Source organism: Megascapheus bottae, chromosome 12, assembly GCF_031878675.1.
Source record: "Megascapheus bottae isolate mThoBot1 chromosome 12, mThoBot2.hap1, whole genome shotgun sequence".
Taxonomy (NCBI): domain Eukaryota; kingdom Metazoa; phylum Chordata; class Mammalia; order Rodentia; family Geomyidae; genus Megascapheus; species Megascapheus bottae.
In genome coordinates, this window is record NC_143520.1 from 36,831,983 (window position 1) to 36,856,321 (window position 24,339).

The following is a 24,339-nucleotide window of genomic DNA, read 5'->3' on the forward strand; positions in this document are numbered from 1 at the left end:
TTAATCACAATTAGGCTAAGGGTTTGTATGTCATAGAAACATATTAATTTATGAAATAAAACATTATGTCTATAGAGTCATAGGTTTTCATGTCTATATAGTTATGTTTTTATTTCCATTACCATGTCCATAGCTTTGGGTATGCAGTTATTGAGTCCTCGCCCTTGAACTCCTTGGATTTAATAGCCACATATTAAGGAGTGATTCAATTTTTTAATGTTGTTATTAATGTGTTATACAGAAGGGTCACTGTTTCACAAGTGAAATCATAAGTTCATTTCTTTTTGGACAATGTTACCTCCTCCCCCTCTCCCTCATTTTATTTCTCCTTTCCCTGCATCCAAGTTGCATGGTTCTTTTTGTATGTGTCAGGTATGTTTCAATTATGGACAAACCTGAAAGAAGCTCCAAAGAAAGGAAAGGTTTATTGTGCTTGGAAGTTACCAAGATTTGAAGTCATAGTCTCTTGGCCCCATTTTACTGATGGTAGTGTGTGGCAAGGAGGTTTTTCACTTACAAGGTAGAAGAATCACTGTTGGGGAAATATCAGAAGGGTCCAGAACAAGAGAGAAATTTCAAGGAAATAAACACATTGAGTTATTTAAGCAAATAGTCCCATGAACTCCTATTTCTCAGCACTTACAATCAATTTAATGATAGTATGAATTAACCAATAGATCAGTTCATAGACTTGATCACATCACATGAAACTTGTCTGCTGACAACTACATTCCCCTCAACACTGGCAATACATGTGGGCATACATTTCATATTCAAACCATACACATTTCATATTCAAACCATAGAACCCTAGATACTTACATATAATCATGTTCTTTTATTAATGAAAACATAAATGTGTATATGAATTAATGAAATGAGCTGGAGCTAAGAATTTTAAAATTAAACTCTTCATATATTAAAATAGTTTTTAAAAAAATATTCACATCTCTTTAAAAACTGACTTACTGGTAACTAGAAAGTACTTATAAATGTTCTGTACACAGTTTGCAAAATAATGTATCGTTGTTATCTATGTCATTTAAATATGCATATATTCACATATTCAACTATTCCACATCCATGACTTCATTTAGCCATTTTTGTGTTCTTTCATATATTCTCTATGTCGGAAAATATATTGAATGCTGTTTTTATCAATGATATACTGTTCAAATCATGATGATACAACAATATTTATAAAGATTGTGGTGTTTATAATAGACAGTATATACTTTTAAAGCAAGTATAAACAATCATAGTCATATGTAAAGATAAATATTAATGAAAGCAAAGAGAAATAAGGGTTGGGCACAATGGCTCACATCTGTAATACTAGGTACTCAGGAGGCTGAAATCTGAGGATCAAGGTTCAAAGCCATCCTGGACACTAAGGACCATAAAACTCTTATTTCCAACTAACCTCAAGAAAACAGGAAGTGGGGCTTGGCTCAAGAGTAGGATGGTATCCTTGAGCTGAAATTCAAGCCTCATGAGCCATGCACACACAAAAAAAATAACAATTATAAAAAATATTTGTCCAAATATTTATAATGAAAATTGTATTGTTTTCTATGATGTAAAATTTCACTAAAATATGTTAGAGATTAGATCTGCTGCAGTTATTTCTGTGGCCTCCTGGAATCATTTTTAGGCAACTGCCTGCATAAATCTTTTCATATTTAATCTTAAAAAAGTAATCAAATGAGTAGATAAGGAAAGAAATTATGTGTTAATGAGAATGTTTGTTCATAAGATTTGAAAATGCCTTCATGCACAGTGAGTTTCTATAAAGGTTAAATCTGGCAAAAGATTTGATACTCTTTCAGTTTTAAGTAGGATAAAGTTGGGCTTTAGTTGCTCAAGCATTTTCAAGGTATCTGATTTTAACCTCAATGTCTTGGATGCATTTGGAATTAATTGTGGTTTTAGGGTGATATATAAGGATCCAACTTTAGAGTTCTACAGATATTTACCTAATTCTGCCAGCACCATTTGTTGAACAGGCTGTTTTTCTTCCATTCTATTTTCTTGACTCCCTTATCAACAATTATGGAGTATTAGGTCTGTGGGTTAATTTCTGAGTCTTAAGTTCTATTCCATTGGTTGTCAGGCATGTTCTTTAGCCAGTGCCAAACTTTTTTATTATTATGCTTTTGGGATAGAATTTGAGGTTTGGTATTGATATTCCCCCAGTACTGTTCTCTCTACAAAGGATTGTTTTTGCTATTCAGAACCTTTATTATACCATACAAATTTTTGGATTGTTTCTATTATTTCATTAAGGAATTGGGATTTTGATGGTTACTGCAGTGAATTTGTGGATAGCCCTTGACAGGATTGCCATTTTCACAATGTTAATCCTGCCAATTCAGTAGTATGGAAAAATTTTCATTTCTTTAGTTCTGTCTGCTTTAATTTCCTTTTTCAAGTTTTTAAAGTTTTCATCATATATGTCCTCCACTTCTTTGGTTAAGTTTATTCCTCAGATTTTTTTTTCATATATTTTTACTCTAATTATTAGAAGGGTTACATTATATTCACCAGACAGAAGGTGCATTACTTCACAAACATCGATACCTTTTCTCATGTCTTGGTCCCCATTTCCCTCCGCCCACCTCCACCCCTCATCTTGTTTTCCCCCCCTTCCCTATCCTATTTCATATAACCAAACAAGCATATATACAGTATATCAGATAACAAGGTGAACTACTGTAACAATATGAGATAACCAAGGGACAGCTAAAGAGATGAGCGATAACATAGTACATTAAGGAAAACAATCACTCATTATAGGGCTTTTGTTTCTGTGTACTGGAGGTCCTTTTATTTAGCATCATACTATATGGCCTATATACTATATGTATCTAGGTTTTGCTCTATTGCAAATCTCTGCTAGGAGATCCCAAGGTTTCTACTGATTATGACAAATGAGAGAAACCATTGAGCCTTTTGCGTCTGGCTTACTTCACTTAATATGATTTTTTCTGTCTTTTGATTTCCTTACAAATGGGGATATGTTGTTCTTTCTGACAGTAGCTTAGAATTCCATTATGTATGAATACCACATCTTGTTGGTTCACTCATCAACTGAGGGGCATCTGGGTTGGTTCCATATCTTTGCTATGGTAAATAGTGCTGCAATGAACATAGTTGTACTAGTGGATTTAATATGTCCTTGTTTCTGTACAAGTGGGTAAAATGTGCCTCATGGATTTTCCTGCCTATGTTGGTCCTGAACTATGATTCTCAGATTTCAGCCTCCTGAGTAGCTAGTGTTGGAGCATTAGAGCTAGTGTTATTATTCAGTTCAATTGTGTGTCTTTGAACTAAACATTCCTAATACCTCACTGTGAAATTAATCACAAATTTGACTGATAATAATCCTGGTATAAGAAGTTAAATTATACTTAAATTTAAGAAAACTTGACTTAAATAGGTCTTTATATTTGAGTTTGTTAAAAAGAAAAAAAAAAATATGCTGAGTGTAGAGATATGCCTCTTTAATTCCAGATTCTTGGTATCCAGAAAGAAGCAGACAGCAGTTTGAGGCCATCTCTAACCAAAGCACACTTCCTATCTAAAAAAGGAATTGCAACAAAAAGACTAGCAGTTTATATGACTTAAATGGTGGAACAGTTGTCAAGCAAATATGAGGCCCTGAGTTTTAATCCAAGCAACAGTGACATACACATATCCACAGAAACACACAGTTACTCAGAAAAAATCTGTCAAATAAGTTAAATATAAAATATATTGCAGAATTTTAAAGTTGCGGTTCATTCTCAAAAATATATGTTTTACTTTCATACTGTAAATGAGTTTATTAGTAATGCACTTTAGTGACATATGAGGCATACATATACAATCTTAACATCTTGCAAGATCCACAAAAATGTGAAAAAATATGAGGCTGAAATCAGGAATAGTAACAGTACTATACAATAATATGTAACATATTATACTGTAAAAGACAGATTAACAAGTATCAGGCCATAGGCCTGAACCACTGTGGCAACCATCGTAATTGTATACTCAAAAAGTTTGCATTTTCACTACTAGTATATTGACATCTTCTAAAATGGGTACACTCTTGGCATGAGGAAACAAAGCATTGAATTAATACTTCAAATTCAGTGACTAAAGGCCTATTCATACATTTGCTATTGATATTTAATATGAAATTATTTATTAACATTAATATTTAACAACCAATGGTTATGTTGTTGACAGTGACCAGAAATTCTGGGACTCATGTAATCCTCTGTTCTCAGTTTCCTGGATTACAGGGATCAGTAAGTTCACCACAATGTCTGGCCTAAGTGAATTATTACATAAAAGCACTTATCCTAATATCAGATTCAAACTGTATTAACTAGTTTTTGACAATTAATAAAATTTTCAGACATCTTAAAATACACAAGATAATTTCATACAAGGGTTTAGAGAATAGAGATGTAAAGGATCTTGGTAATAAAATTAAGGAATTGCTTCAATAAATACTTGTTTCTAAATACAGGAGTATGTTTGGATTTTCTGATACTACTGTGTAAAAACATAGAGGAAAATGCCGTGAGTTAAGCAGAAGTTAGGGCTACTAAGTGAGAAGTTTTTTAGACAAAGATGCTCCTCTTAACACCAAAAGTTACATTACAGAATTAATGAAAGATATTCCAATCACTTAGTTTTATTTTAATTTTTCTTCTGTCTTTCTTTCTCTCTTTCTTTCTTTCTTTCTTTCTTTCTTTCTTTCTTTCTTTCTTTTTTTGTCAGTCTTGGGCGTTGAACTCTGGGCCTGGGCCCAGTGCTTACACTTAGTGGCAATCCTCAGATCTCAGTTCCTGAGAAGCTAGCATTTGTCATGAGCCACTAGCGGACAGTTCTTTTCTAATTATATATATATATATATATGTATATATATATTTGAATAAACATATATAACTATATAATATAAATTATTATATATATTTGTATTATTCTGATGGCACATTATGATCTGATTATTTTCACTGAAGGCAATCTAACAGTGATGAAACCAACACAGAGTTGTGAAAAACTTTTCAGGGCTTTTTTTGTGCAGTTTTTTTTTTCTTAGGTGGAAAAAGAATACAGGATATTAAAAGATTTTTCTTTCTCAGTGTCTCTATCATCATTTATAATAAGGACAGCCTCACACATAAATAAGAGGAGAAATTCAATTTCAAATTGCTTTAACGTTCACCTTTGAGTTTCACAGTGGTCAGGAGTTTCTGACCTTTAAATTTGATGAAAGAAGAAAGCAGATATTAATCTCATTATTTGGTTTTCTGACTCCTCCTAAAGTTTGTAATTCTGTCCACATTTCTGCAAAATGACAGGAACAGTTCATACAAATCCATCATTGTTACTATGAAAGACAATACCAAGTCATCTTAATATAGAGTATTTATATCTAATTTCAATTCTTTGTAAAATCTCCCTGCTACTGAAGAGCTATCATTATTTGGACTGTTAAATTATATGTCATATATTTGTATGATTAAAGTATAATAACTTCCATTATAGATACCATATTTTTTCTTTACATATGCCAAACTGCTTTTGTTATTCTACCAGTGTTTATTTTGTCTCATCAATACCTGTGCAGTTTTACCTTTATTCAGAATATTCTCCTGTGTGACAGAAAATTAAAATGAGAAACCCAAAAAGCATGTTAGCTGTAAATTAATTGTGGAAACTAGAGAAAGTTCAAAAGTTTGATTTCAAGATAAAACTGCTAAGCATTACAAATAAATAAAGACAGAAGCAGGAAGTACTGTTTCATTACTTCAAGTCCAATTTGACCTACATAATCAGACTCTGTCTTAACAAAACTCCAACACTGATTTATTAACTAATTAAACCACTTTTTTGCCAGATATTCCACGGAAAACTTTTACATACATTAGGTAATACTTTGATAATCATGCTACACACATATTATGCATATTCATCAAGCTATCATCTATCTTATCTATATTTGCTGTCTTATGAAAAATAAAATCATTGAAATCTATTTTGGATAAAAACAGCCTGTGCAAGTAGAACCATGAAATGAGCAGTGGGGTATAAAGTTTGAGCACACAGAGCTCCTTAATAAATTACTAGCCAACAGAATCCAGAAACAAATTTTAAAAATTATACAATACAATCCAATAGGCTTCATCCCACAGATGCAAGGCTGGTTTGACATTTGCAAATCAATCAATGTAATACAGCATATCAATAGAGCTAAGGATAAGAAACATATGATAATTTTTTTGGATGCTGAGAAAGCACACAACAAAATACAACATCCATTCATATTGAAAGCACTAGAAAAATAGAAATAAGAGGTATATTCCATAAAATAATTAAAGACATATACGACAAAACTACAACCAATATTATACTAAATGGAAAAAGACTGGAACCAATTACTAGACAGGGATGCCCACTCTCTCCACTTTTCTGCAATATAGTTCTGGAACCCTCAGCCAGAGCAATAAGGCAAGAGAAGGACATCAAAGGAATCCACAGAGGGAAAGAAGAAATTAAGCTATTCGTATTTGCAGATGACATGATCCTCTACTTGAGTGACCCAATAAGCTCAACTCCCAAACTCCTAGAATTAATAAACCACTTTAACAAAGTGGCAGGATACAAAATTATCCTTCAGATGTCAGTAGCCTTCTTGTACACCAACAATACACAAACAGAAGGCCAAATCAAGAAAATAATCCCATTTGAAATAGCCCCCAAAAGAATAAAATACGTAGGAATTAACTTAACCAAAGATATAAAGGAATTATTCAATGAAAACTACAAAAGCCAAATGAAAGGCATTAAAGAGGATACCAGGAAATGGAAATATATCCCACGCTCATGGGTAGGGAGAACCAATATAGAGAAATGGCCATACTGCAAAAATTAATAAACAAATTCAATGCAATCCCCATCAAAATCTCGAAGACATTCTTACTGGAATAGAAGGTATAATCCAAAGGTTCATATGGAACAAGAAAAGACTTAGAATAGCCAAAACAATTCTAGGCAAAAGAGCAATACAGGTGATATTACAATACCACACTTTAAATCCTAGAGCCATAATAACCAAAACAGCATGGTATTGGTACAAAAATAGCCTAGAGCATCAATGAAACAGAATAGATGATATAGAAATAAAACTATGGTCAATTTGTATTTGACAAAGGAGCCAAAAATATACAGTGGAACAAACACAGTCTATTCAGTTATTGGTGCTGGCTGGAAGCCACATGCAGAAAATTAAAAACTGAACCTAGCTTTCTGCCATGCAAGAGCATTAACTCAAAATGGATCAAAGACCTCAATGTCTGACCAGTAACCTTGAAACTGCTACATGGTAGAGTTGGAGAGACACTGGAACTCATAGGCACAGGCAAACAGAGTTCCAGCATCACAACGGATTGGAGAGATACTCGATAAATGGAACTACCTAAAAATAAGAAGTTTCTCACAGCTAAAAGCATAGCTACTACAGAAGAAAGACAGCCAACTAACTGAGAAAACACATTTACCAATAATACAATGGACAAATGCTTAATATCCAGTATCTATAGGGAACTCAAGAAACTAATCCCCACCCCCCCCCCCAACCCAACAAACCAATCAGTAAATGGGCAAGGGAACTGAAGAGAGACTTATCAAAAGAAGAGGTTAAAATGACAGAAAAGCGTATGAGAAAATGCTCATCATCCATGGTCATAAAGGAAATGCAAATGAAAACAACCCTAAGACACCACCTTACTCCAATTATAATGGCCAAGATTTTGAATTCAGACAATGACAGATGCTGGTGCGGTTGTGGAGAAAAAGGAACACTTCTGCATTGGGTGAGATTGTAAGCAAGTTCAGCCATTCTGGAAAGCAGTGTGGAGGGTTCTTAAAGAATTGAAAATAGACCTTCCCTGTGCTATACCACTCCTGGGCATCTATTCTGAACATCATAACCAAGGATATGATAAGGACACCTTCTCAGCTATGTTTATCTTTGCACTAGTCACAATAGCCAGGCGATGGAAACAATCCAGATGCCCTACTGCAGATGAATGGATACAAAATATGTGGTATATGTATACAATGGAATTCTACATAGCCAACAGACAAGATAATCTAATGGAATTTGCAGGGATGTGGATGAATCTAGAGCAAATCCTACTGAGTGAGACAAGTCAAGACCAAATGAACAAAAGGCACATGGTATCCTTAATATGTGGCTATTAGACCCAAACAGTACAAGAGTGATGACTCAATATTTGTAAACCCAGTGCTATGGACATGGTATTAGAAATATAAACAGAACTACATAGACATAAAAATGTATGACTCTATAGACATAATTTTTTATCACATAAATTAATGTGTATCTATGACATACTAACCCTTAGCCTAATATTAATTATGTTCTAAAATGTAAGTGCCAGTTATTGTATATAGAGATTCCCTTCTTGAATACTTATTTGTTAAACACATTATTTGAAATATGATATAAAATTAATGTTAATACATTGTTTAATAAAAAAACTAAGGGAGAGCATACAAGCCCTGAGTTCAAGTTCTAGAACTGGCATACATACAAACATATATAGACAAAGGTATGTGACAATGTGATAATCATTTGAAACATTTAAGTGTGGGTGTCTTGGGAATTTATTGCATACATTAGATTTGCCTTGCTCATGCTTGGTGCTGCTACAGTACTAAAGTATATAATTAATTCTTCAGTATAGAAAATATGAATTTTATTTTTCTAATTTCTACTTTAATACCCCAAACCCTCATAAAATTTTAATTGTATAGTTATTATGTAATGAAAGCTAAGATAAATAAATAAACAAACAAACTGGTGTGTATAAACACTCCACACACACACACACAAATATATATATATATATATATATATATATATATATATATATATATATATATATATATGTATTTTTTTTGCCAGTCCTGTGGCTTGAACTCAGGGCCTGAGCATTTTCTTTGGGCCAGATTTTTACCACTTGATCCACAGCAGCACTTCTGATTTTTTGTTTATGTATGTGGTACTGAGGAATCCAACCTGGGTCTATATGCATGCTAGGCCAGCACTTTATATCTAAGCTAAACTCCCAGCCCGATTTTGTTATATTTTTGCCTTTGTGGTTGCAATAAGGAGTTGCCATTTTGTAAATCAAATCTTTGTAAATAGTCATTTACTGAAATGTATTGACCTTGGAAAAGGGAGAAGTTAAAGAATTTTGAGTTAGGAACTCATTAAGCAGCTTGTCACTGCACATGGTGATGATGAGGATGTAAAGAGGAATAAATTTTTATATACAAAATACAATTCCACTGTCAACTCAAAAACACTTAATTAAAATTTATGAAAATCTAAAAAGTTACTCAGATTGGTATATTGTTTATTAGGCCATTTTTCACTATCCTTAACTCCAAATATTACCACAGCTTAATTTGACAACCTGTGTTATACAGATCTTTATAAAATGAAGAATGTTTTGGAAGGGTCATGCACTACAAATAATACAGATAATTGCTTTTGGATGAAGAACAGTGAGAAATGGATGGAAACAGAACAGATATAGGGATGACCAGAATATGGACTATGAATTTTGTTGGAGTAATAATGGAACAGAAAAAGAGAGAAGCCAGAGAAATTATAGTAATCATGAATATGCAAATAATTCAGTGAGGAATTGGACAGGAAATTTTGATGATCAGCACACATTCCATTTCTCAAATGCTATTGCATTAATGGCTTTCATCATTGTAGTCTACTTAGATAAGATTTATGAATTTCTGAAAAGATGGTAAGAATACTTGGTCTTAAATCAGCCACAGGAGGAAAATCTTCTGTAGCAGTAAATGCCTTAAGTTGTAATTTTGGAAGGTAGGCAACAAGAATAATGATTTCCATTTGATTTAATATCTGAAAATAGATTATATTTAAGACTGGAACAAATGCAGGATAGTGGAACGTATCTTATTTTATCTTAGGTCTTAAAACATTATCTGTTAAGGAGTAGAAGGAGAATTGCAAGGTGATCATCAGATGATTAAAATATATAACATAAAATTAATTATTTCTCCAGTATAATCCTTGAAAGTTATTTCTAATACATAATAAGTAAAAATTTCCCCAACGATTGTGGATTTAAATATGCATCCACAATTTCCTTTCTTATCTTCCCTTCTTGGGCTCTATCTCATAGCTTTTGTCTCAAGGAAAGTACTATATCTCATGAGCATCTTTGCCACTTCTAGCTTTTTTGAGTAATATTTTGGAGATAAGTGTCTTATTAGAGAGTTTCCTGCTCAAGCTGACTTTGAACTGTTACCCTCAGATCTCAACTTCCTGAATAGTTAAGATTACAGGAGTGAGAAACCAGCTCCCAAAGAGCTCCCACAATTTTTAAGAGGAGGGTTGTGACTATTCTCTCATGAATTATTGTATACATTATATGTACTAAGTTCCAAGCAATCACAAAATTAGGAAACCAGAACATTCTATTAACATATACTGCCTGTCCAACTACAGTAATTCCAGAATTTAGAATAAGAATTGTATTATCCTCATTTTTAAAAATTTTTTTGCTTGCCTGGAGCTTTAAAGGCAGGCTTATTTTAGCAAATTAAGTATTCAAGCATTTGCTTCTCAAATTTCTTAGTACCTTCACCATGACTTCAAAGTACTTCAGTATAATAAGAGCCTCAGAGATTCTTATGTCTCAAAGCAAAAGAAACTATATATATATACATATATATATAGTTTTCAGATGAACCCCAAAATTAACTTGTTCTGTTTTGAATGAGGTAATGTAGAAAGCAAATTTTCATTTTAATATAACTGAATGTTCCTGCATAGATGTAGCTATGTATACACTGACTTTAGAATGAAGTTAATGAGCAATTAATTATTATTTATAAGTGCATATGATACATTCTTGATGGTTCATTAGAAAGATTTGGAAAATGTACAAACATAATCAGCTTGATCAGTATTCATTACCCCTCAAATTTACAAGTATTTTCTAAAATATAATCTTGCATTACATATGGACTATATACAATTATAATTTGTGAATACTTAGATCATTTATGAGGTAGAAAACAATATTTTAAAATTTTTAAAGTTTACTCGCTCTTCACTTTATCCTAATTTTGTGAACACGCTAATTCATATTATACAGAAAATGATAGAACTGAGGTTAAAACTTATCTGATTTAGCAATTTATTTTCAGGATGGCTTATCATAAGTATGAAGTATAGAAAATTTTCTAATACTTAAAACATTTTTGTAAGGAAGCCAAACAAAGCATTTGCCTGCATGAATGATTGCCTGAATCACAATATAAATAATACTATTAATTTTCATTTAAATCACATTCCATATCCACAGCTTTATAATTTATCATGATTAATCATATAACCATAGTCTCACATAGGAACTTTATTGTCAATTTTATTGAAGTTAATCTGTTTCTTTGAAACAATTTTTGTTTTCATGGTTTGAGTTTGTCAGTATGACAGGTTTATGGAATTTTTCCATGGTTTCAGACAGCCAATACTGACTTTAGAAAATTACAAATAATACCCAAAGCATCATAGAAGCTTAGTTTGGAAAGCAGCTCTCACTATCTGAATTGGCTATGACAGTATTGACAGAAACCTTGAAATTGAAGCTGTTTAGTTTGGCCCACTGTGCCTAGAGGGACCCACTTGGAATGGTTCTGGAAGCTTTTTCTTTTATTATGTACTTCTCCTCTTGATATAGTGGTATTTGACAATCCTTTTCAATAAGAACTGAGGCAAATTGAATTGTTTTCCTGTGGATTTTCTCTAACAGATTCACAAGGCATTTGTGTTAGCCAATAATTATTGCTTAAGCAGATCAAACATATTTCCACCACTTATTTTAATGCAACTTCCTAATTATATCATCATGACTTATGATTAAGAGTTAACTTTAATCAGACATATCTGAGGCTTTTCATAATAATGTCATGATACCTATATGCAGAAAACAATTACTCTCCATAAAACCTGGGCATGTTCTCTTAACTTCAGTTAAAAGCAGCGCAATTTGAATAAAAAAGGCATTTTATTTTCCTATCTCGATATTTTAAAATTTCTGCAGCTTGTATGGAGACCACTGCTCCCTTCACTATTAGTTAGTCAGTTCCACTTCGGACTTTGAGTAATCAGAAAAATAATTTGCTTAATAAGCAAGCTTAGTTTTTTAACTGGCTGTTTGTAACCTTCAGTAATTCTTAAATTAATTCTTATTTCTTAATCACAATTTCAATATTGCTATAAAATGTACCATTTTAAGTTGAACACAGAACAAAGAAACTAGTATAAATATAAACTACATAAGATATATTTCAACAAATAATGTCCAATATAGAAGTTACCCTCAGTATACTGACAATATGTAAGGAGTTGTAGTCAATGTCTTCCTAATATTCGTGAATCGGTGATGAGCAAATCTATTATGTGCCATTTTCTATATTTGCAAATTTGCTGGTTGTGTTGTTCACTAACTTATGGTTACTGTTGTTGTTGTTTGGATCTTTCTAGATGTTCCACCAACTGGTCAGGCACACAGTGTGAGAGACCAGCCCCCAAAAGCAGCAAATCTGATCATATCAGTACAAGTAAGTTCCTTAGAATTATAATCGGGTTGTATCTACACAGTGACAAAACCTTTTATGTCCCTCTAATGCCATTATTGAGAAAAGTGAAACTTATAATGTCTTCATGGAATTTTCTATGTGATCTTCCAAAACCCAGATGTCTCACTTGTGACAGAATCCAGTATTTGCTCTGTTTTAAAATGTAGGAATTCTACTCACTGAGGGAATTTTCTGAATGAACATCTGGAAACCTAATATGACTTTTCTTATGGAAAATATAAAGGCTACATGGCTACAATCATAGTGATAATAACTACGAAATGGCTCAAAGAAACACAGTGAGACCCCAGTTAAACAGGAAAAAAAATTATCTCATGTTAATACTCTATCTGACTTTGTACCTGGTGTAATGTATATAAGTACATACCAACTTTTGTCCAGTCTCTATAGTGAAATTTTCAGGAGAGATCTACATTCATAATAGTTGTTCTTGCTCTTTTTCTTTCTGACTCTTTTAAGTGACATTATTAAATTTTTCAACATCAAATCTGAAATAAACTTCCCCCTTAACACACACTGACATTAATTATCCATGATTGGAAACTTTGAAATGTTCGTAATATGCATTGAATTTGTATATATTGTTAGAGAAGAAAAGCAATAACCTTGATTTGGCATTATTTCTCATTCTTTTACTGCTGAAGATATAACATTCATACAGATGAATGAAAACCATACTTCTTCAGAGTTTATGAAAAGGGAAGGCTCAATTGCATTTGTTTTTTTATTAAATAATTTATTAACATTGATCTTTACATGATATTTCAAATGATGTGTTTAACAAACAGGTATTCAAGGAAGGAATCTCTATATACAATCACTGGCACTTAGTTTTTAGAACTTAATCAAAATTAGGCTAAGGGTTTGTATATCATAGATACATATTAATTTATGAAATAAAATATTATGTCAATAAAGTCATAGGTTTTTATGTCCATGTAGTTATGTTAATTGCATTTATTTTTGTACCTTAGTATTAGGCTCTAGTATTGCCTAATTTATGTACCTGTTACCAAATAGTAACTATATTAATGCTGAAAACTCTAACAGTAACAGTATTCATGTTTATAACATTTAGTTATTAATTTTGAACATCTTTGTAAAATGGCCTTTAGGTATAGAAAAATGTTAGGGACATGCATATATTACACTGAAGAGATGAGTTGTATGATATTGGTCCTGGAGCAGCTAGGATTTTCCTTAGAACATCAGTGCAATTGTTGGGTGGGGAAGGAAGAGGACCTTGCAAGGATTATGGACCACAATTACTGGACTTGGCACTGAAATTTGTGGAAATGTGTTATAAAAGCATAGGTGTGGAAAGATGTACCCTGACTAATTTAATGTATGAGGGAGAGGAACTGAAAATGAAATCTAAACCTGCTATATTATATATACATTTGTTTGTTTATTTGAATTACTGAAAGGAAGGGGATAAACAAGATTATCAGACAAAGGACACAGGTTGAACCAATGTAACAATGACAGTCACAAGACAATATGTTGGAAATGAACTTTACAACATGGGAGGAGGGGAAGGGAAAGTGGGAGAAAATCATGGGAAGGGATAAATGTTCATGTTCAAGAAGTAATGTACTCACGAATTAATGAATATAATTGTAACCTCTCTATATCTATACATCACCCTGAAAATAAAATGAAATAAAATAAACACAGCTTAAGATAAATATTTCTTTTCTATAACCAGGATCAAATTCCAAACTATTATTACAAGAAATAATTATGTAGGCATGCAAATTTAAGTTTCATGGCTAACACTTTATAAATATCAACAATTATTTGGAGCATTTTTGTAGAAAAATCATTTGAAGCTACCCATTTCTAGAACAAACTGTATTTATAAAGAAGGAATTGAAATTTTACAGGGATTTCTTATTATATTCCATATTCATATTCAATTATTTAAGGTAGATAACATGAAAAAATCTTCAGGGAAGTAAAAAAATAATTTTTAACATTCATAAACTTTTCTAAAAGAAAGGAATAATCAGAGTGGAATGTATACTGAATTTTCAGTTTTATTAGGTCTACCACAAAGGTAAAGCTTAATGTTTTGAAACTGGCTTGGACAATAATATTCCCTCTACAGAAGAGTGTTGAAATAATCTCTTAGAAGATGTACCTAATTTCATAAAACAGCTAAGCAAGAGGGTATAATATATAAAATGTAGCTACAAGTAATTACATTTAATGAAATTATCATACACATTGAAAGAGCTATTAGTTATGTACAGGTCAAATTATCACACATCAGATCAAAGGTGACCAAATAATGACACTGTAAGAAAATGTTTATCATCTATCATTTCTGCTTAAATGCCTCTCAGAATTGAGAGGAAAAATGGTTTAACTGATCATTGATGGAGGAAGCTAGCTCTTATTCTTTTAGGAAAAATTCAGTAACTGACTTTTCAAATTCATGAACAGCTTTCTTAATAACTCAGCTATGTGGTACACATGTTGTCTGGTCCTTGCTGCTAGCTGAAACAGCCTGAATAAATAGAAAGATCTATTATCTTAGAGCTTTATTTTGACATGAAATGTCTGACTCTTTTGAACATTCTTCAAAAAGTTTTACAATGAAAATGATAAAATAGTTATTCCATGTTTGAATTTTAAATTTACATATTTTTATAATTTCATTTTATTTTCAGGGTGATAATATACAGTTATATTCATCAGGTACTGGGTACATTACTTCTTGAATATTGATACCCTTTCCATGTTTCCCTCTCATTTCTCCCACTCCCACTGCCTCTCAATCATCTTATTTATCCCCTTCCCTTCCCTAGTTTCCTTCTAAAAAATTAGCCTTATATACATTACACCAGGTACAAAGTCAGATAGAGTATTAACATGAGATAAACCATAAGGAGAAAAATAGAGAAAAGGAATAACTTCACATAGTAGGTTAGGAAAACAAGCACAAAAATAAACCTCTTGATTCCATATCTTGGCGTTCATTTATTTCCCTTATCCTCATCCTCTATGGCCGTATGCACATAGCTTTTGATCTATTATGATCATCTGCTAGGTATACACAATATTTGTAATGCACGATTTGTAATAACTGCTAAAATTATGGAAAACAAAAATACCCCATTCAGTTGTGTACCCACATGTTGATATGTTATGGAATGACCATTTATATAGCAGGGCAACTAAAACAAGGTGTATTTGAGGAAACGGGATCCATTATAAATCTTTTACTGGTTGGTTCTTATCTCTCTGATGCTATATCTGTGTCTTGCTACATGAAGGTACACTGTCCAAAGGAGACACCATCTCCTTTGCAATTCCTTGAGCCTATTTATAAACTCTAAATAATACCCAAAAATTCCAGTCTTCAGTCCAATTTCTCTTTTGAGTTTTAGACATACATTTTATTGCCCAGATGACATTAGTTGTATCTATAGCATTTGTACCTCAGAAAGACCACAAGCTCAAATCTTCCCCAAAATATTTTATTAACTTTCTGTACCCCAAAAGCCAATTTCATGCCCCTGTTTGCTTTTCTTATGTATATACATGGTGACAAAATTGGGATATTTATATAAAATATTAAGTGCTTTTTAACCTTTCGATTCTCAAATTAAAATTAAACAATATATTCAAAAGTGGTATCCTTTATAATATCTTCCATAGAACTTTTTTCTTTCCAGTAATACAAATGACCTTCCCATCACCTCATCTCTGTTTTCCTCTACAGCCACAGTTCCTATAGCCCCTAGCAATTCTGCATCCCAGCCGGATCACTTATTTTTCTTGGATTCAATCACACAGGGTGTCATACTCTTGAGGGAACTGAGCACAAATAGCTCTCAGGTTTCAGAGGCATACTAGTTATTTCTAGTTTGATGTACATCCTTTATGTTTGATTGGTCATACCAACGTTGCCTGAGGTGGTACTTACAATATGTCGAATATACCCCATTTGTTTGTCATCTCATGTACATCAAGCAACAGGAAAGTATGTTCTTTCCATCTCACAAAAAAAGTAGAGGCAACGTCAAGTGTCTGAGCCACAGCAATCCCTGAAGATATAGTTTCTATTGGAGAATTCAATGAGTGGCCCCTAGGGCAACTAAGAACTACATTGCCTGAAAAGTAAAGCTCCTTTATGCCCTCAAGGAGCTTAAAAATAAACTAATCTTTGCAAAAAAATTGTGAAAAATATATATAACAGAGACATGAACAGGGTGCAATGAAAAATAATTATTTACTAAGCATATAAGAACCACATTCAACACTATTAGCACAATCACATTTATATTAATGAACACTAATTGGAAGTATTTTAATAAGGACATTAATTTGTAAGTTATTTAATCTGGAAAAAAGTATTTCCCCTAGATTATATTTAGAATAAGATTTGAATGAATGTAACCCAGCGTCATGGTCTGTGATCTCAACTGAAGTTATGTACTGACTGCCCAGATAAAGAGACTTTTTTGAACATTATATGCTGATAATCCCTGTCTACTTTTTAGTGAAAAGTCTTTTATAATTGGACTTTAAACCATGATGCAAAGGAAGACATTCCAATGGATATGATTGTTGACTTAGTCCCTCACCCTTGCTGAATATATTATACACATTTTTATCATTTTATAATCCATTTGTAATTTTCTGCTTAAATAGTTATTGGTTACAGACTTGGTTTGTTTTTAGGATATTTGCTTTTATTTACTTGGATACTTGGGGAATATAATTTGATAAGTTTTTTCCTACAATTTTGTAAAAATGTAGTTGCCATTTGTTTCTATCAATACAAACTCATAAACTCTTTTATGAAAAAAATACACTTGCAAAAGTGGTACCTTGAATTATTTATTGTTAGCATTAAGTATTATTGCCATTACCTTGATTTGCTACACAAATATACCAGGACTCTAGGCTCCTCCACAGAATGCTGTTATATACAGAATTGCATTTGCCATCTGTGGTGGGAAGTATTATAAAAAGAAATCTTTGTTTTCTAGCATGCATAATTAATAGTTTTCAGTCTTATAGGAATAGCAAAACACCTATGAAAAACAAGAAAAAACTAATTTTCTGAATAATTTGTAATTGCAGCTACATACCATAAAATCAGCGTTGGTAGGCATTTTACATCTACCAATGTACAAAAATTTTAACAACAAAGAATGAATAATGAAGTAAAATTACTTATAAAATCATGATCAATCAGTTGAAGTCACAACACATGAAGAAACCAAGCTGTTTCCTCATATATAAATTTTTTGAGAAAATGTCAATTACTATGCAAGGTGCCAGAGTCTTTGTTTCATTAATTACTAATAGACAATAGGTGACATATCCACAAACTGACATGCTGAATTGAAGTCTTTGTATAACTACTTAAAGATAAATAAAAAAGAAATAAATTATATATTCACATGAAGTTCACTTACTCAAATCCAAAAGCACAACATAATATCACACACACAAGACCATGACTATGCTAAACTTTTTCTTTTAACTATCATTGTAAAGGTCATGTATAGCATGGTTACAATTACTTAAAGCAGGTTGTGAGTGCATTTCTTTTTGCACAGTGTTACTTCTCTCATTTTCTCCCAGTTTCTCTCTCCAAACTTGTCATTGGTACAAGTTATATAGTTTCTTTTTATCTGGTTTATATCACTGGTACATTTCTTCATACTTTGTCTCACCTTTCTTTGCATTCCTTTATCCTCCACAAAACAGATAATCCTCTTTTTGTCTCACTGTATGACTGTGTAGAATCTTGTATAATTTATCATCCCCTAGTGTATTTTTTTTTGCCTTTTACCATCCAGTGTGTTTACTTGTAGATTTATGGGAACATTTTAGTTACAACAAATGAATGAAGGTATGCAGTTTATGTTTCTTTGAGTCTGGTTCACTTGGCTTAATATCAATTTTCCAAGTATTTCCATTCATTTATAAAGGGTGTGGATTATTCTTTCTGAAACATGTATTTCCATTATGTATACATACCATATTTTTCAGTCATCCACTGAGAGGCATCTGTGTGGCTTCCATATCTTACCTATGGTAAACAGTGCTTCAATGAATGTGGTTTTATTGGTACCATTCATGTGGACTTGTTTGTGTTCTATTAGAAAAATGCTCAGTGGTGAAATGGCCAAATTACAGGGAAGCTCTGGGTTTAGCACAAACAATCCTTTGCAGGAAGAACAGTTTTGAAGGGTCAATAACAAACTTCAAACTATATTACCAAATGGTAGTAATAAAAACAGCTTGGAACTGATAATATGTCTTTGTCATGCAGAACCTCTTCAGTTTGATACCATGTCCTTTATCCCATATTTATTTTATGTGTTGTGTAGGCAGAATTGATTGTACACATTATGGAAACTGAAGCTAGGTCCTTATCTATCACTCTGCAGTGCAATCAATTTTATGTGGACCCATGACCTCAACGTAAAGCCTGATATACCATAGAGACATTACAGGAAGGGGTAGGAGAAGTATAAGGCCTCCTAGGCATGGTCAACACTTCCCCAAATTCGGTTCATAACACATCAGAGAAAAATGGGATAAGGGAGATGGTATCAAACTTAAAAGGTTCTGCATGACAAAGACATAGTAATATTAATAGAAAGTCCACAGAATGAGAGATTTTTACTAGTTATGAATCAGGTAAAGGCCATATTATCTAAAATAAACTTAGAAATACTTAGAACTCAAAAAATGAAACACCTGACGAATAGAGTGAAAAAACAACCCAATTAATAAAATGGACTGAAGTCTTACAGAGAGCCTTCTTCAAAAAGACAAAAAAAAAAGCAATAGTCAAAAGACACAGGAAGAAATTTTTAACATTTCTAGGCATAAAAGAAATGCAAATCCAAACACTGAGATTACAAGTCACTTCAGTTAGGATGGCCATTATCAAGAAAACTAATAAAAACAGATGCTGATAAGGATGTGGCCAAAACGTATCATGACAATATTTCTGATGGGATTGGAGACTGGTTCAACTACTCTGGAAAGCAGTGTGGAGGTTCCTAAAAAGACCAAACAGAGCATTTTCTTTTCTTTCTTTCTTTCTTTCTTTCTTTCTTTCTTTCTTTCTTTCTTTCTTTCTTTCTTTCTTTCTTTCTTTCTTTTTTTGCTCAGAATTGGTGCATTACCATGTGAGCCACACACTTATTTCCATATTTTAGGTGGTAATTATAGACAAGAGTTTAATTTGTTTCCCAGGATGGTTTCAAACTGCTATTCTTACAATCAGGCCACTGGTAAACACCTCAAATTCAAATGTTATAGTAACATGAAAAAACAAAAGTAGTTTTAATTTCAAAAGTTAATTTGACTTTGTTTCCCTTGATTAGCTCATTAGTATAGACAGATTATTTCTTCCAGTATCAACTTGAAAAACTGAATTATATATGAAAGAAACTTAGAGAAGCTTTTGGCTTTTTGATTTAAAAATATACTATCTTATCTAGGTATTTTCTAGGTATTTTTTAAAGCAAATCTAGGTTTCTATGTTGAAGTCCTTAAGTGGCTGTGTCTTCTATATAATTGCAATTTATTTTTGCCCCAATATATTTACTTTTACATGTGTTTGCAGAAAATATATTAAAAATTTTACATTCTTTGATATTCTTGAAGGATAAAGAATAATTGAGGAATTTTGTTTGGTAGAGATTCCTTGTATGTATAAATGGGCATATCAGAGGAAATCCTCATATATCTGTTTGATGCTAATAAAAATGTAAATAAATCAGTGTCCCATTCACAAGTCAATGTTAACTCTTAATTTTTTGTTGAATTGCTTTGTTTTTTAGAGGTCCTTTTTTGTGATATGCAGCCAGTTAATTTATCACATGAACCCTTGGCTAGAAAATATTCATAGTGTAATATCACAGTTGATGTGAATGTGGCTAGTGAAATTGCCCAAATGAATAAATCATAGTTGATTTTTACACAAAAGTTACCAGTGAGTAGGTAACTGCATTGCATGTAAATTTGATGGGGTAAATGCACAGACTCCAGCAACTCTAAACTCCAGGTACTTAAGTACAATATATAAGAGCTAAATATTTAAAGAAGTATACCCAGCAAGCTAAGTGTTTAAAAGCTGATGAATTTTCCAGTAATGTGAATATAAGCTCAGAATCACAATACTTGAACCAAGTTGCATTTTTGTTGCATCAGTGAGGAAGTGATTTACGGTACAAAGAACTAAGTTGTACCTTTCCATCCCTTTATTTATTCACCTATCCGTCCATTCATTTTCCAGGAAGTGTGGCCATCATTGTGCCTCTGGTACTCTTGGTGACTTTAATAACTACACTAGTAATTGGCTTAGTTCTCTGTAAAAGAAAAAGAAGGTAAGTGCTATTTTCAAAATTAAAACTTAGTAAATAAATCCAAATAATTTTGTGAAAAATAGTCATATTTAAAATATTCTTAAACATGTGACATTGTTATTCTAGTGCTAATATCTTGTACACTTCAGAGCTTCTTATATATTTTTTCTTTCTAATTAATATTATGATCCAAGTATTCCCTACTATTTGGTTGATGAAAAAAATCTCATTTGTGTTTATAATCAGATAAAATGTACATTTTATATTTTTGATAATCTTTTCTTTGAAGCAAACAGCAAGGGTCCCTGAAGATTATCTCTTTTTGTAACCTATGATTGCTAATATCAATATATTGATGACTATATAAATATGCTTTCATCTATACATTTCATTAACTAATAGCACAGACATTTATTTAAATCTTACTAGAGGTATCATTATGTCAATAATTTGAAGGATGAAGACAGGCTCTTCTGTGGGGTTTCATCTGGGAAGAAGGAACTTTAATCAAGCTTCTGAATAATAAATTAAGACTTTACCTGACCTGATAGTTAAAAATAATTGGTATCAAAGATTTTCTCTTTCATGATGGCATTAGTTTTTTTTTTTAATTTAGTGTTTCATAATTGCTAGATAGATTATCTGCAATGTAAGCTATGCTTCTCCCAATTATTTACTGCCCAACCTTGGACAAATATTCTCCACTAGTTATAGGAGGATATATCACTACATTCTATCTGCTTGTTGAGAAGTCATAGCACCAATGTTTACCACAGCTGGTCTCTATCTGCTATCCTGGGACTTCTGCTACAAAGTTACTTTTACAAAATTTGGCTAGAGATATTTTTCCAATAAAAGAAAGAGAAATGTAATTTTTATTTATTAAAAATATAATTGAAGCCAAGCTCCACTGTCCGTTGCCTGTAAACCTGGTACCTTAAAAGCTGAGGTCTAACCATTTGGTTAAAAGCTAATCGAAGCAGATTTTGAATCTATCTTCAATTAATCAACAAAATGATGCATTGAAGGTATGGTGTAGTTGGTAGAGGTCTAGCCATGTGTGAAAAAGCTGAATGAGTGTGTAGTCCTGAGTTCAAGTCTCAGTACTAGCACACATACACACACACATGTGTGTGCACTAATATTTGTGAATTTTAAATAATACGGTATTTTAATTCAGTAGAATTTTATTGTCAGTGTTTATTAATAAGTCAAACATTGAAGACATTAATTACTGAATCATGAGATTTTGTTTCTCTTCATAGTTACACATGTTAATTCATTTCAAATATATTTTATTTAAAAATTTTATATTAGTTATATAGTAATTGGACAGTAAATGTAATTCTGAAATCAATATGCCATAAATGGTGATATTTATACAACTCATCTATACTAATGTTCACATATCCTAGGACAAAAACAATTAGAAGACAACCAATTATAAATGGAGGAATAAATGTAGAAATTGGGAATCCATCTTATAATATGTATGAGATGGACCATGATCATGCTGATGGAGGATTATTAGATCCTGGATTCATGGTAGACCCTACAAAGGTAATTTGTCTTATGATATTGGATAGGCAGTACTAATATTCTTCCATTAAATGTTCGAATATTATCAAGATTTTCTTTCCAAAAGTTTAGTAAAGAAATATGGGTTACAATATTTGAAAACAGTATCTTCTAAAAATGAAAATAGTTTGGACTGTACTCATCTGAAGCATGTCAGTGAGTCTACTATATGTATTCATTTGATTTATAAAAATATGTTATTTATTTTAAATAAGATATTATGGAAATATATTGAGGTAATATTTTTGTCCTGGGATTTCTTCATAATCAAACAAATTTTCAGAAATGTTTCCTTTAAATTATTATGAATCTTAATGGAAAAGTAACTCTGACTCATGCATAAACTAAAGATCTAAAATTGTTTGCTAGGTTTCTGTTCCTTCTGATAATATATGTACAAATAATATATAACTAGATAAATGAAACTTGAAAAGGTTCACTTCAGTGAACTTTTAGTATACTTTTTAAAAAAATCAAGAATATGAATTTATTTTAGAGAGCAATATGTTTTAGTTTACTTATATATTGCAGTTAATCTTTTTTTGATTCACAGTTTGATAAACAGTTTGTCCAAAATGCATCTTCAACTCTAATAATCAAAAGTGACCAATGTACATTCCAATGATTGTATATTCATATTTTGGTGAGATCAAACAGAGTTTTACTCAGTCTAGTTTTTTATCTATAATTGAAATCTCTAAGCCTAATATTGATGCTCAAATATTTACTTGTATGGAAGCCAAGCAGCCATTATTATATGGGCAAAATTTACTTTCTCAAAGTATCGTCCATAGATTATTCCTAATTAGGAATTTTTTATTGATTGCAAATTTTGTTATTGATTAGCAAGTCTTTATATTTTATTTTTTGAAGAAATTAATCTAGGTAACCTTAGCTTCAATACTTTCTATAAGAAACTGTAAGCAAAATATGCTATACATACTTATATTTGATCAATAGGAAGGAGAAAGATATCCAAGAAACAGGACTGAGTTTTCTATTACTTATGAAGAACTTCTTTCATGAAGTTCTCAAATTGATCAAATTTTGATCAATTAAAAAGAATAACAACTCATTGCCCCCATTTAAAAATTTAATAGTTATTCATGGAAAATAACATATGCATCAGTGCCCCTCAAATATATTTTTAACATACTTAGTATTTAACTTTCTATAAATATTTGCATGCCAATTTTTCTGAGTGGTTAATCGCATTTATATGTAATATTATTTAGCAAGCTGATTGTAGCTGATTCCTTATATTTGAAATGGAAATATGAATTATTTCCTAACAATATTTGGCTCACTCTGGATAGAAAGACTATTGTCCTGCAAGTACTGTGAAGCAGAATATCTCATCAGAGCAATATAAACGATCAAAACAAATGTATTCATTGGGCTACTATGTGATCAAATATAAATTTCATTATGCAGGAAAAGAAATGATCAGTCCATTATTTGCAGGCTTAGTTCAGTGCTATTTTATAAACAAAATTATTAAAGCACTTTAAAAAGTTGTATGTGAATTAATGCACCATCTATATGGCAAATATCATGTAACCCTTTTATTAATTACAATAAAAAAATTAAAAAAAGTTAGTAAAAGAGATATTACTATGAGGGAAACCACTGAATCATTTTTGAAGAGCTCACAAAGGAATATTTACTGGTTATC

General features: G+C 31.8%; 1 protein-coding gene across 1 annotated transcript in view; it reads left to right on the forward strand.

The window, feature by feature from the left end:
- The window catches only part of Lrp1b (LDL receptor related protein 1B), a 1,652,823-nt gene that overhangs the window by 1,624,158 nt on the left and 4,326 nt on the right, over nucleotides 1–24,339 (forward strand). The window contains exons 88-90 of the mRNA XM_090342868.1: nucleotides 12,623–12,699; nucleotides 21,017–21,107; nucleotides 22,502–22,646. Of these exons, the coding sequence (XP_090198994.1) occupies nucleotides 12,623–12,699; nucleotides 21,017–21,107; nucleotides 22,502–22,646 (313 nt within the window). The remainder of the gene's footprint in view (nucleotides 1–12,622; nucleotides 12,700–21,016; nucleotides 21,108–22,501; nucleotides 22,647–24,339) is intronic.